The sequence below is a fragment of the Cyprinus carpio genome, chromosome A19, assembly GCF_018340385.1.
Source record: "Cyprinus carpio isolate SPL01 chromosome A19, ASM1834038v1, whole genome shotgun sequence".
Lineage (NCBI taxonomy): Eukaryota > Metazoa > Chordata > Actinopteri > Cypriniformes > Cyprinidae > Cyprinus > Cyprinus carpio.
Genome location: NC_056590.1, coordinates 8671696 through 8684468, shown reverse-complemented (window position 1 = coordinate 8684468; position 12773 = coordinate 8671696). Strand labels below are relative to the sequence as shown.

Sequence of the window (12773 nt, the reverse complement as noted above, 5' to 3'; positions counted from 1 at the left end):
ACTCAAACTTAAATCAAGTGTTAATCATTAAACTGTTCCAGTTTTGGGTTTTTATTTTTTGTTTCGTAAAGCATTCGTCTGTTTATTAAAAGATTATAGAGCTTGATGTGAGGGAAACAGTGATTCACACAGTTGCTGTCTCGCTACTTTCACCCTTTTTAGTATGTGACATCAATAGATGTACTTGGAAAGTGCTCATCCTCTACAGAATTTCTTGTACAAGCGAGTTTTGGGTGAAATTGGGGTATAAAAAAGGCCTCATTATGTATTGAAGCTGCTGTCATACCTGTAAAAACAGTGAAGTCATCCTAGAAACATGTCGAAACTCTCTTATATTTACTTACAGTCATTGCTAAATCCTTAGTTATTACTCCATAAGAAATACAAGCTCTCTCTTTTTCTCATTGGCTTGTTGCCGCTCAGCTTTTAGCTGTGTTTAGGTTTCTGTGTTTGCAGCTCGGTTATGCTGCATTTCGATTGAGGCACTGGTGGGTTATCGCGGTAAGAAAGATCTCAGCTTATATAAATCTTAATATTTACATTTTATGTAAAAATAATAATTAAATAAATACATTTTAAAAACAGTTTATATATTTTTTATGCATATAATTACTGTATATAATTATTAAGTATATAAAATAATTATTATATATTTCTTTTATTTATTTATTTTTAGGTACTTTCATATATTTTTATATACTTTTGAGTTTTAACATTTTAAAGGTCATTCGTCATGATCATTGTCTTTTTTGTTTTTTACAATCTCAGATCACTACTCTTGTGACCAGTGCCTTCCTCATTGCCAAAGTTATCTGGTCAGATGTAAGATGTTCATGTTTTGTCTTTCTAACCTATTTATTTTAATGCCTAAATTAATTTCAGTGAAGTTACATAGTGTTGGTTCCTCAGATAGACCACTAGCAGCTCTCTGAATTCCTCATATATTTTACTATATGTGATAACAGAAATAGGTGTGGGACATGATAGTTCCCCTTTGTTTTCTCAGTTGTTCAGTCAGAATGCTTTTGGCTACGTTCTTCCCATCACCTCTTTTGTGGTGGCGTGGTTGGAAACCTGGTTCCTGGATTTCAAAGTTCTCACACAGGAAGCAGAGGATGAAAGAGGTAGGAGAGGTTTTTTAAATGAGAAAATTCAGGGCTATATTGAACTGACACAAATCAGTAGTTTGAAGTAGAAGGTGTTTTTATTTATTTATTATTATTCTTTTTTTGCATTTGTGCCTTCAAGAAATGTGACTTAAGAAATTATGATTGGCCATTTGAGATTAGTAAACATCCGAGATGTGTAATAATACTGAACTTTATTGTTGTATGCAAATGTAGCTGATCATATGTTAGTTAAAAAGTTCATGGTTGTGACATCATAGACATCATTTCTGAGTCAATTTGGCTTTTTAGCTTCAATAAATGTTTTGGGTAGATTGGGAAACTTTGCATTGTGAACATCTGAGAATATCTGCGTAGTACAAACCCTTTCAAAAGAAGAAGTAAAATCCCTTTTTGTCATTTTAATTGTGTTGTGGTAATGTAAAGTCACATAACTTAAAGCTTTGGGAAGGGAAACATGCTTCTGCTTTAATCTGGAGATGCACACTCACTGTCACTGATGTTTGGGAAAGTCCTCACGCAACATTGATGATCTGTCATTTTCTCATCTCCTGCAGTGTATCTGGCAGCAGTTAATGCCGCGTGTGAGCCGGCTCCTCTGATCTGTCCTAGACCTGTGTCTGACGGACAGTTTTACTCCCCGCCGGAGTCCCTGGCAGGTAACACCATTCACTTTTTTTTCTAATGCAACTTGCAAAAATGCAAAAATTGTCTGTTTTTGCTTTATTTCCTGCCTAATGTTTGTGTTTATCCTGTAGGTTCGGATGAAGAGCTTGATGAAGGTCTCGGCAGGAAAGAACTAACAGAACAAGTAATCATATGCTTGTTTTCTTTTTTTTTTAATTAGGTTTGGATAAAATAAATGTTTGAAAATGACAAAATTTCTGTCTGTCGGAAAGTGATAAGAACATTTATTTCATAAAAAGCACAGCAGATCACTGTCTAATCCCTTGTTTTTAAGGACAAGCAGTTTATACGACAGGGACGGGAGGCCATGGCAGTGGTGGAACAAATACTGACACAAGAGGAAAACTGGAAGTTTGAGAAGGCTAATGTATGAACATGTACATGCTTGCAGTTTTTATTTGTTTCTGGTTTTGTTATTGGTTTAATATGATATGTTTTAATTCTTAGGAGCTGGGCGATGCAGTATATACACTTGAAATCCCGTTCCATGGGAAAACGTTTATTTTAAAGGTATTTTCCATCTGTGTTATGAGCCTTTGTGTGTCTTAATTCATGTTTGCTCAAATATGCAAAATCAGTCACTGACCTGTGTTTTGGGTGTTTTAGGCACTCTTGCAGTGTCCCGCAAAGCTGGTGAATGAGGAGGTCATTTTACAGCCAGAGAAGATGGTGCAGTGGAACAGAACAGTGTCTGTTTGTCAGGTACACATACACCCACAGATGCCTCCATTAACATCAGCTGAAACACATGTTGGTGTGAGGCATGTATTAATAGTGAAGACACATTTACACTTTAAAATGTACAAAAAAATACACTACCGTTCAGAAGTTTGGTATCGTTAAGATTTTAAAATGTTTTTGAAAGATTTTTAAAATGTTTTTTTCTATTTTGCTCACCAAGCTTGCATTTATGTGGAAAAAATGCTGTAAAATCTCCATAATCCAACATAAATCATCCACAAACCAAAACAACTGTTTTCTATTTGAATATATTTTAAAATGTAATTTATTCTTGTGATGCGCAGCTGAATTTTCAGCATCATTACGCCAGTCTTCAGTGTCACATGATCTTTCAGAAATCATACTAATATCCTGATTTGCTGCTCAAGAAACATTTTTTTATTATTATTATTATTATAAACATTGAAAACAGTTCTGCTTATTTTTGTGGAAACTCTGATACATTACATACATACCAGGATTCTTTGATGAAAGCTCAAAATAACAGCATTTATTTGAAATAGAAAATAAAAATAGAAATCTTATGTAATATTATAAATGTCTTTACTGTCACTTGTGATCAATCTAATGCCTCCTTGCTGAATGAAAACTAAATAGATGCGTAAAATAGGTCTTGTCAGAGATATGACCTAACACTTAGTGTTTGTGCTTCGACAGGGTGGTATTTATGCCGATGACCCGAATTTGAATCAATCCCTATTGTTTTCTGTTTTCTCTCTGACTTTCCTTGCTAGTTATAGAAACAAAAAGTCCATAAATAAAACTCTAAGAAGCTACAAAAATAAAATATTTTTTTGTGGGATGGTTTTGAGTTTTCAAACAGCCTTGAAGTAAAAAGCTATTTGTAAGTGTCCTGCATACACTGCCAATACAATTAATTTTCTCTCTGTGTTCTTCTCTGATCTGTCTACAGATTTTACAGAGAGTGGATGAAAACACAATGGTGTCATATGATGTTTCTGCAGGAGCCGCAGGAGGTGTCGTGTCTCCCAGGTGAGCTGATGCTCAAGTCTGTTTAAAGTGTGAAAGCAGTGCATATTTCGTATTTATTATAATTTTTAGCTGTTTTGAAGTCAAAGGGTTCAGACTGTCTTTTTCTTGTTCTTCATCTTCAGGGACTTTGTGAACGTTCGTCGGGTGGAGTGCAGGCGAGACTGCTACATCTCTGCAGGAATGGCCACCAGTCACAGCAGCAAACCCCCTCACAGTCGCTACGTCAGGTCTGCTTTGGCTTCATCAGCAAATAAAAAAGGAGAATTTAAAACTGTAAACTAAACTCTCTTTCCTTCTCTCTTTCAGAGGGGAAAATGGTCCTGGTGGATTTGTGGTGTTGAAATCAAGCAGTAATCCTTCAGTTTGCACCTTCATCTGGGTCCTCAATACAGACCTTAAGGTAAGAGCTGCAGTTACGGCCAGTTTGTACATTTAAGCCATTTGAACAAAGTCAAATGATGTTTTTAATTAGTTGTTTTAAAAGGCAAGCATCAATACTATTAGTATTGCAAATACATAGATTTAGAGATTTGAACAATTCCATAACATTAAACGGTTACTCCACCCCAAAATGAAAATTGTGTCATTATTCACTTACCCCCATGTCGTTCAAAACCCGTAAAAGCTTTGTTCATCTTCAGAACACGATTTATGATATTTTGGATGAAAACCGGGAGGCCTTTGAATGTCCCATTGACTGCCAAGTAACTTACACTGTCAAAAATTTTTGATTTATTCGTTCACAAAAAGTATTCTGATCGCTTCATAATGTTACGGTTGAACCACTGATGGCAGATGGACTATTCTGATGATGTCTTTGATACTTCTCTGGACCTAGACAGTTTAAGTTACTTAACAGTTAATAGGACAGTCACAAGCCTCCCGGTTTTCATCCAAAATATCTTAAATTGTGTTCCGAAGACAAACAAAGATTTTACGGATTTGGAACAACATGGGGGTAAGTGATTAATGACAAAATTGTCATTTCGGGGTGGAGTATCCGTTCAAGTATTGAACTTCATTGTGCAACTCATCCTGCACCATTTGTGTTACAGACATGAATGATGCCTTACATCAGTGGTTCTCAATTCCAGTCCTGGGGAGCCACTGCTCTGCACATTTTGTATGTCTCTCTTATCTGACACAATCAGTTCAGTTCATGGATCTCTCTCCTTATGAGCTGATGATCTGAATCAGGTGTGATAAATAAGGGAGACATGAAAAATATGCAGAGCAGGAGGTCCCTAGGACTGGAATTGAGAACAAGAGCTTTAAATCAAGCAATTTGTTGAGAGGATGTGTGCTATAGCATTTTAAAGCATTCAGATTTATAATTTTAATCTGATGGATGTTAAAATGGGAGATAAATCCAATAAAATTACATTTGGGGATTGGTTCTTTTGATTTGGACCAGTTAAAGAGGTAATTCACACTGGCAAGATGTGGTTTTTAATAAAAGTTGGCTGTCTATGCAGTATTTTTATTTATTTATTTATTTAATCGGTGCTACATAAGTAGAGAAAACGATGGAAGCTTGTTTTCGTCATGGAATGAAACAAATTAAAAGATAATTGAAACTTTTTATCTCACAATTCTGACTTTTTTTTCTCAGAATTGCAAGATATAAACTCACAATTGCACAGAATAAAGTCAGAATTGGAAGTTGTTGTTTTTTTGTGAGACTTTTTCTTGCAATTGTGAGTTTATATCTTGTAATTCTAAGAAAAAAAGTCTGCTCAGAATTCTGATATTTTCTTACAATCGCGAGTTTATATCACGCGATTCAATGCAAAATTGTGAGATATAATCTCGCAATCGTGAGAAAAAACGTGATTTGTGAGATAAAAATTAGCAATTTCCTTTTTTAGCTTTTATTCAGTGGTGGAAACAGGCTACCATAGAAAACGGAGAAAAGGGGCTATGGCAAAAAAAAGTAGGAAAACTTCAACACCCATAATGCTCTGGGCTCGATCAGATTATCCGTGAGCGGGAATACAAAAATTCAGAAATACAATCTGATCTGTAATGTTCACAATTGCCCTGGAGCTGTCAAAAGTCCACCAGATGACGCGTTTAATGTCATTAGTGATTAAATGGGGATGTCTCGGTGAAGGTAATACGGAAAAATAACTATATATTTATACTATCATCATTAACCATATTGATTGCAAAACAACCTAGCAACCGTATACCTCTCAGAACAGCACGTATACCAACAACAAAACAACTGCTCAGCAACATTCTTAAAGAAACGCTTAGACTACCATTGCAACCATAAGGTAGTAATTTGTATGCACTATTTATTTTCCCGAAAAAAAAAAAAAATCTAGTTTACAATTAAATGTAATAAATTACTTATAAATCATAATATAATTACGTTTTATTTCTCTAAAATTACTTCTCTAAAAATATAACTAGATTTTATATAAGATAGAAATCTAAAACGTAGTATTCGTTATAAATGTATTTTCTTATTACAGGGTCACCTGCCACGTTACCTCATCCACCAGTCACTGGCCGCCACCATGTTCGAGTTTATGTCTCATCTCAGGCAGCATATAAATGAAGTCCACGTCTCCTACTGGTGATCTCTGGCTTTGACTCTTTATCCAGCCACAGTTTACATTGTGATAACTTCAAATTTCACTGTGCCATATTCATACTACAACTGCAGAGAGGAGATACAGCTTTGAGTTTGACTGGCGGGAGGTTAACACGAAAGTCTGGCTGCACGTTACACTGAATTTTAATTTTATATAAATGTACTACTGCAGCACATGGACATGAGGTCATGACTCATACTGTTAAACCCAACAAGAGCTGGAAACATGCACAGGAAGTTATCAGAGGGCAGCTTGTGCTGTATAAGAGGTCAGGGGAAAAATTGATTGTGCCTAAAACCACTGAAGGCTAGGACTGTTTCTGAACCAAATATGCTGTGGTTTCTCATTCTGATTTTACTTATGCCTTAATCGAACATGCACACACATTCATACTAATTGTAATTATTGTTTTAGATCTTATTATGGTTTGCAATTGGCTCTTGTGGCCAAGCATTGTTGTATTAGATTATTAAAAGTAAATGCATTTATCTGTAGCATAGATCAGCATCCTGCCGTGTATATGATCATTGGTCTAATAATGTAAATGGTTAAGAGTTTGATTATACAGTTATGTTTTAAATCAACATATATGGTTAACTATGACCCAGAGTATTTGTATAAAATATGCTGCAACAAAATTTTTGTCCTTGATTTTAGTCTATAAAAACTGATTCAGAGCAGCTCAAAATCCATATGAAATGAATATAATGGGCCTTTTGTTGAAATGCATGCATTTATTTCTCTGCTTTCTTTATTTCATGTCAGTTTGCTTTCTCACAGCGCATTTCTGTCAAAGTTGTTTTTGATTATACACTCATGTATTCCATATTTATACAGGGCATAGCAATTTATAAACATGAAACTAAGATAGAGTCATTGGTTGTTGATTAGTATTGTCTAATAGAAATGTGAATGTGTCCTACATTAATAGTTGCCTTGAAGAAGCAAGCTTAATGGTTTTAACAGAGAGGAAAAAAACACTCTTACAGGGTATTGTGCTTCCTTTTAAGGGACGGCACATGTTGAAGTTCATTCACATCATGAATATTGTATTTGAGATCTTTTTAAAGAACTGTTCTGTACTTTGTTTTGCAGCCGTCTTGGCTTGTACTTGTGTGCCTTTGTTACAGTTTCCCTTACGGAAATTACAAGTTGCTTTCATTATTTAGATTTATTATGTATCTGAACACTTTTTTGGGCCTCTATGGACTGTATCCACATTTGTTTGTGCAAAAAATATTTTGCAGTTCACTTGAATTCACTCGTGATTCAGGTTCTGTGTGAATGATATTTTTATACTGATTTACAGTAATATGAAGCTATACAGAATTCTGTCATGTAACTCAAAAATCATGATTTGTTTTTTTTTTGTTTTTTTAAATGAAGAATCAACATTTAATAAAAACTAACAAACAGTTTATACAGGGTGTCTGTTACCTGTTTCAGATGTATAGTTAATTAAACAGTGACCCCAAAAATGTATATACTGCTATAATATAAACTTTTTAAATTTTAATTATTATTTGTATTATGCTTTTTAAGTTAAAAGCCTCTTGCAGAGTACGTTGTGGCCAGCCTACCATGTGATGCCTATTAACCTCTCACATGAGTATCACACATCAAACCAAACACCAAACTTTAGGCAGAAATTCTTACCCTTTTTATGCATTGACAGCTGGCAATAAAAATAAAAAATAATAATCTGTGCATTTTGTATTTGTATCTTCTAGACATCATACTGACAGCATAAGTTTTGCACTTATCTCTTGATTTCACCTGCTGAAAAATATTTTTTAAAAAGTCAAATATAAATATTAGAAAAAATTAAATGACTTTAAGCACTGAAATGATTAAATGAAAATAATTTTAAAATATATTAAACAAAATATTAACATAGCTATAATACAAAATGCATAAAATTACTAATTGAAATTGACTGAAAATGTACAAATAAAAGCAAAAACTATAATAGTTTATAATTAATGCTAAAATAACACTGACCTGCTGTTGCATGCTTTTCAAATCTGGTATTTAGCTTTGATTATTTTGCCAGTGAGCACATGAGGTTTTCCATGAAATGTGAACAAGAGGTTTAGGATTATTTGTTTTCATAATAATATGAAGCAACAGTGTTATATAATCACTCTTTTTCACTCCTGCTTCATTTTCACTATAACTGTATAAAATCGTATGATGTTCTGGATGTGCAAAGCGAAACCAAACTGCTGAGAACATTGTCGGAGGTAAAAGCTTGCTTGTGTTTTGGGGCTGTAGGACGAGTGGCTTTATTTTAGAGGTCTGTGATGGCCTCGGGTTACGCGGCTCAGACTCATGACTAAACTGTAATGTTATTCATTCTAGAGAGAGACTGAAAATGTTATAGTCGCCCTCTGGACCCCAAAAGATGCTTCACTTCTGAATAAGAGAAAATTGTGTTTAGACCTGAACTGATGGATTCAGCATTTTGCCAGGAGTCTCTGGGGTAAGTTATAACAAAAAAGCAACAAAAAAGCAATGCAAAACTCACCTCTTGAACTTAGACTCCTTCTTTCCCATCTTCTAGTTTTGTATTTTGAGGATGGGTGCCGCCTTCAAGAAGTTCTGTCTACGGTTTTGCTGTTGCTGCTGCTGTGAGGATGATGAGGAGGAAGAAAAGAGACCTTTACTTAGGTATTATACGAAGGGGATGTGGGGTCAGTTTGCTTTTGAATCACGCCTGTCCACTGATGCTTTGAGTTTATGATTTCTCTCAAGAAAAATATGATTTCCTCTTATTATTTATTTTATTTTATTTTTTTACAGGAAAAGCAAGTTTCTTTATCTCAAACCGAGTACTTACTAAAAGTTTTAACAGCTACTAACTCTTCAAATCTGTTACAACATGTGGAAATAGTATTTCTTATAAATATATTTAATTCATAACTCACGTGCTTCTGCTTTCCTTTGGCCTGTCATAAAAAAATAAAAATAAAAAAATAAACGGTTCGACTGCTAATTACAAAGTATTATCAGTCACACTTATACAGATATGCTCACAGTTTTTGTCCTCGTATGGTGACGGTATTTGTACGTTTTATTCTGTGTTTTTGTGTCAGTCACGACACGTTGGAATATTTCGACCGCGAGGCGAAAAAAAGGCGGGACCAAGAGACCAATCTGTGGAACGAACCCGGAGACCCCTCCCACTCCGAGAGAGACGACGACCGCGCGCTCTACAACCTGCTGCAGTCCAGAGCCCAGACCCAGCGGGGCTCTCGCGTACGAGCACAACACTCCTGCATTCAGAAACACGAGACGCGATCACACACAGATGCGATGCTGTAATAACTAATTACACATTACGATCAGCACGCTAATTAATCTCACACGCAGAGAGGACGTCTGAAATTACCGAAGACTGTAATGAGCCTGATATGCGAAACTATTTATTTATTTTTATTTATTTAGTCAATTAACTTCTTCACTACACACACACAGAAAATGATTTACAAATACATCCAGATGGCACATATTATTATTATTATTATTATTATTATTATTATTAGGCCTATAATTATCATATTATTATTATTATTATATGGCGCCTTTTTGACAATTCAAGGACAGTTTACAATGCAACAATATAGTGCATGCAGTAGGCTAGGCTAATTAATAATAATAATAATAATAATAGTTATTATTATTATTATTTATTTATTTTTCTTCATTTAATTAACTTTTTAGAATTTGAGATGGGTTCAAATGCAACTAAATTAGGAAAGATTAAGTAAAAAAAAATTGTAATATAAATATATATCCATTCATTATTTATGCTTTAATTTCTACAAGCTTGAATTGAGTAGTATTAAAGAATTTGCTTTTTTATTATAACTTTATCTCGTAATTGATGTAATTCTCTTAATTTTGACTTTGCTCTCAAAATATTTTAAGCATATTCTCTTAGTTTTATCTATCTATCTATCTATCTATCTATATATATATATATATATATATATATATATATATATATATATATATATATATATATATATATATATATATATATATATATATAATAATAATCAAAAGAAAAGAAAAGAAAAGAAAAGGCGAAAGGTTACCCTACATAAAAAAAAAAAAAAAATACAATCATATCATTACTTGTCACATTTGGCCATTTTTTGCTCATATTTCTGTCTCTGAAACTTCCAGGTGAGGTGTAATTTTTTCAATCTTGAAATCCTCTCTTCTTTCCAAGCTAAACACAACTAAAGGCAGGTATTTGTAGGCGTGAGCTCGAGTCTTGATGCTGTAGCTGAGTGCTGTCATGTCTTCTGTCCTGCAGGGCTACAGGCGTTTGAGCATCGACATCGAGGCCATGAGAGACATGAGGAGAGAGGTGCGAGATAAATGGAAGATGATCTTAGAGAATCTGGGTAAGAAATGATGTGTGAGGGACGATGTTCCAGTGCTTCAGGGACAGTCTGTCATTGGGATATTGGGTTTGTTCTCTCAGGGTTCATGGCTGAAGCCGAGTCTCTGCTGACTGTGTCTACCAGCGCATCGTATGACCGCATGAGAAACGCAGCGGTCGCCCGCAGCCTCCTGCAGCCTCCACACCGAGACATCCATATTCAACAGCAAAGAGCCTCCACCCGAGAGATACCTCTTCATCCTGGTGAGCATCTTACTCCAACTACAAGTGTGAACAATCACCAACAATCTAGAGAGCAGTAAATATAAACAATGTAAATACTGCTGCTGCATTTAAATGTGTACTTCTCCATCAATTAAGTTCATTTCTATTTTAAGTGAGGTGCTTCAGGCATAAATGAAGATGCATATAATTTTGATATTCTAAAATATCGAAAATAATCTAATATAAAAAATAGTATTCTTCTTATTAAATATATTTTATTTATATAAAATATCATATTTAAAATAAATGTTTATTTAAATGTCTAATTTTTAAATTGTGTGTCATAAATTAACATCTCAGGAAAATGTTATGGAGTTTCAAATCAAAAATATGACTTTCTGTTACAAAACATGGACGTTGATTTTATATGAGGACACCGGGACTAAGAGCATGTTTATTACACATTTTGGGAGACATAACAAATGAATAGGGAAAGAAATTATATTTCAATATTCTATGAAATATTATATATTATTATGAAAAGCTTCTCAATTATTACTCCCATTAGTACACTTCTTTTTTCATTACATGTAGCCCCAAAAACACATTAATATGCAAATTAGATTTAGTTTATAGATACATTGTATATAATGAGACCCGTTTATGGTCATTTTACATACATTTTGCAGAAAGAAAAATGGTATATTGAATCATCCTGTTATAACATAGTTGAGAATCATCTTTATACAAAGTTGGGCAAAAAAAAAAAATCTTGAAAACTAAAACTGTACTGATGATTTTAAAAAAATCAGTTGTTTTTGTCTAAGCATGTTCATTCATGTCTTTTTTTTTTTTTAAGAAATTGAGTCCCGATGTCCTCTGCTGAGGACATAGCATAACTTATGAAATATCTTTTAATTTTAATTTTTTTTAACATTATTTTTAATGCTCTAAACAATGTAAAGACATGAAAAAAAAACTTTTTTCTTGGGTCTTAAGAGGTTAAATCGCTGGTAATTGTCTGAAGGATCTTTTATGGAGCGTTTTAAGTTAAAAGGGGACTTGAGCCATACTAATGTACATGCACAAAATAAATTTAGTGTATATTAAATAAAAGTAAGAGTTAAAAGTTTACAAAAAGTAAAAAAAAAAATAACTTAAAAAAACTGAAATAAAAACATATACATTAAAAAAAATAAGTCTATTAAAAATGTTAGAATGAGAAATCTATCTATCTATATATAGGCGCTATGTGTGTGAGAGAGAGAATGTCTCAAATGAACACGCTTGATATAAACAGACTTCCCCTTGCTCACTTTGACCTATATTTACTCTGCGCTCAGGACCGGCTGATTTATCTGGATGCTGCTGAGGATTTTGTGGCCAAGGCTCGACGCTTCTACCCTCCTAAAGATGACGATGATGATGATGAAGAGGAGGAAAACCCCAGTCGAATAAATCTTCCTCTGCTGCTGTCCCGCATGAATCAGAACATCTCTGGAGGAGAGGACGATGAGGGCGAGACCACCAGTCCAGAGGAGTGACGACGAGATTAAACTGTGTTGATGTTTTCAGAAATCAGTTTGAGGGGTTTTGGAGGTAAATGGATTTTGACTGATGTCGGTTCAGGTCAAGGTGGATGGGGATGCTGAAGATCAAATGCTGCAGGTTTAAACCATTTATCAGACGAATGCTTTTTTGAGAAAGCGGAGACTATTTTTCAGAATCATCAAAATAGCTGCAGGTGTAACTATGAATTACAAGATCATTAGAAGAGTCAGGGTTACTGAGGCGTGTTAATATTGTAAGGCTAAGATTGTGAAGTCAATTTGAATAAATAGAAATGAAACGCATCTTTTTGAAATTTGTGTCAGCGTGCTCTTTACATTAAACATCTGTAAAACTGTTGAAACTAGTCATTAAATAAATACTTCAACTCTCATATGCCATTTATGGTTTCTTCGTCCGAACAGAAATGTAGCATCACATCACGTGCTCAAATCT

At 34.2% G+C, this 12773-nt stretch overlaps 2 protein-coding genes and 1 long non-coding RNA gene across 5 annotated transcripts in view; 2 read left to right on the top strand and 1 right to left on the bottom strand.

Moving 5' to 3' along the window:
- The window catches only part of LOC109064505 (stAR-related lipid transfer protein 3-like), a 10831-nt gene extending 3274 nt beyond the window's left edge, over positions 1-7557 (top strand). For 2 of the 3 annotated variants that reach the window (XM_042776246.1, XM_019081545.2), the window contains exons 4-15: positions 424-501; positions 769-822; positions 1007-1124; positions 1685-1786; positions 1886-1938; positions 2089-2181; positions 2262-2324; positions 2421-2516; positions 3469-3548; positions 3671-3775; positions 3855-3948; positions 6029-7557. In XM_042776246.1, the coding sequence (XP_042632180.1) occupies positions 424-501; positions 769-822; positions 1007-1124; positions 1685-1786; positions 1886-1938; positions 2089-2181; positions 2262-2324; positions 2421-2516; positions 3469-3548; positions 3671-3775; positions 3855-3948; positions 6029-6136 (1044 nt within the window). In that variant the 3' untranslated portion in view covers positions 6137-7557. The remainder of the gene's footprint in view (positions 1-423; positions 502-768; positions 823-1006; positions 1125-1684; positions 1787-1885; positions 1939-2088; positions 2182-2261; positions 2325-2420; positions 2517-3468; positions 3549-3670; positions 3776-3854; positions 3949-6028) is intronic. The other variant, XM_042776247.1, reaches the window with a different exon arrangement.
- The window catches only part of LOC122148774, a 19059-nt gene extending 9779 nt beyond the window's left edge, over positions 1-9280 (bottom strand). The window contains exons 1-3 of the long non-coding RNA XR_006162610.1: positions 9079-9280; positions 8679-8779; positions 2401-2553 (exon numbers count right to left, since the gene is read on the bottom strand). This is a non-coding gene — a long non-coding RNA (uncharacterized LOC122148774). The remainder of the gene's footprint in view (positions 1-2400; positions 2554-8678; positions 8780-9078) is intronic.
- On the top strand, positions 8218-12773 carry LOC109064467 (melanoregulin-like). The gene is given in 7 exon segments (XM_042776248.1): positions 8218-8633; positions 8715-8821; positions 9247-9409; positions 10476-10566; positions 10647-10740; positions 10742-10808; positions 12113-12773. Coding segments are annotated over 6 exon segments (708 nt in total). The 5' UTR covers positions 8218-8633; positions 8715-8729; the 3' UTR covers positions 12314-12773.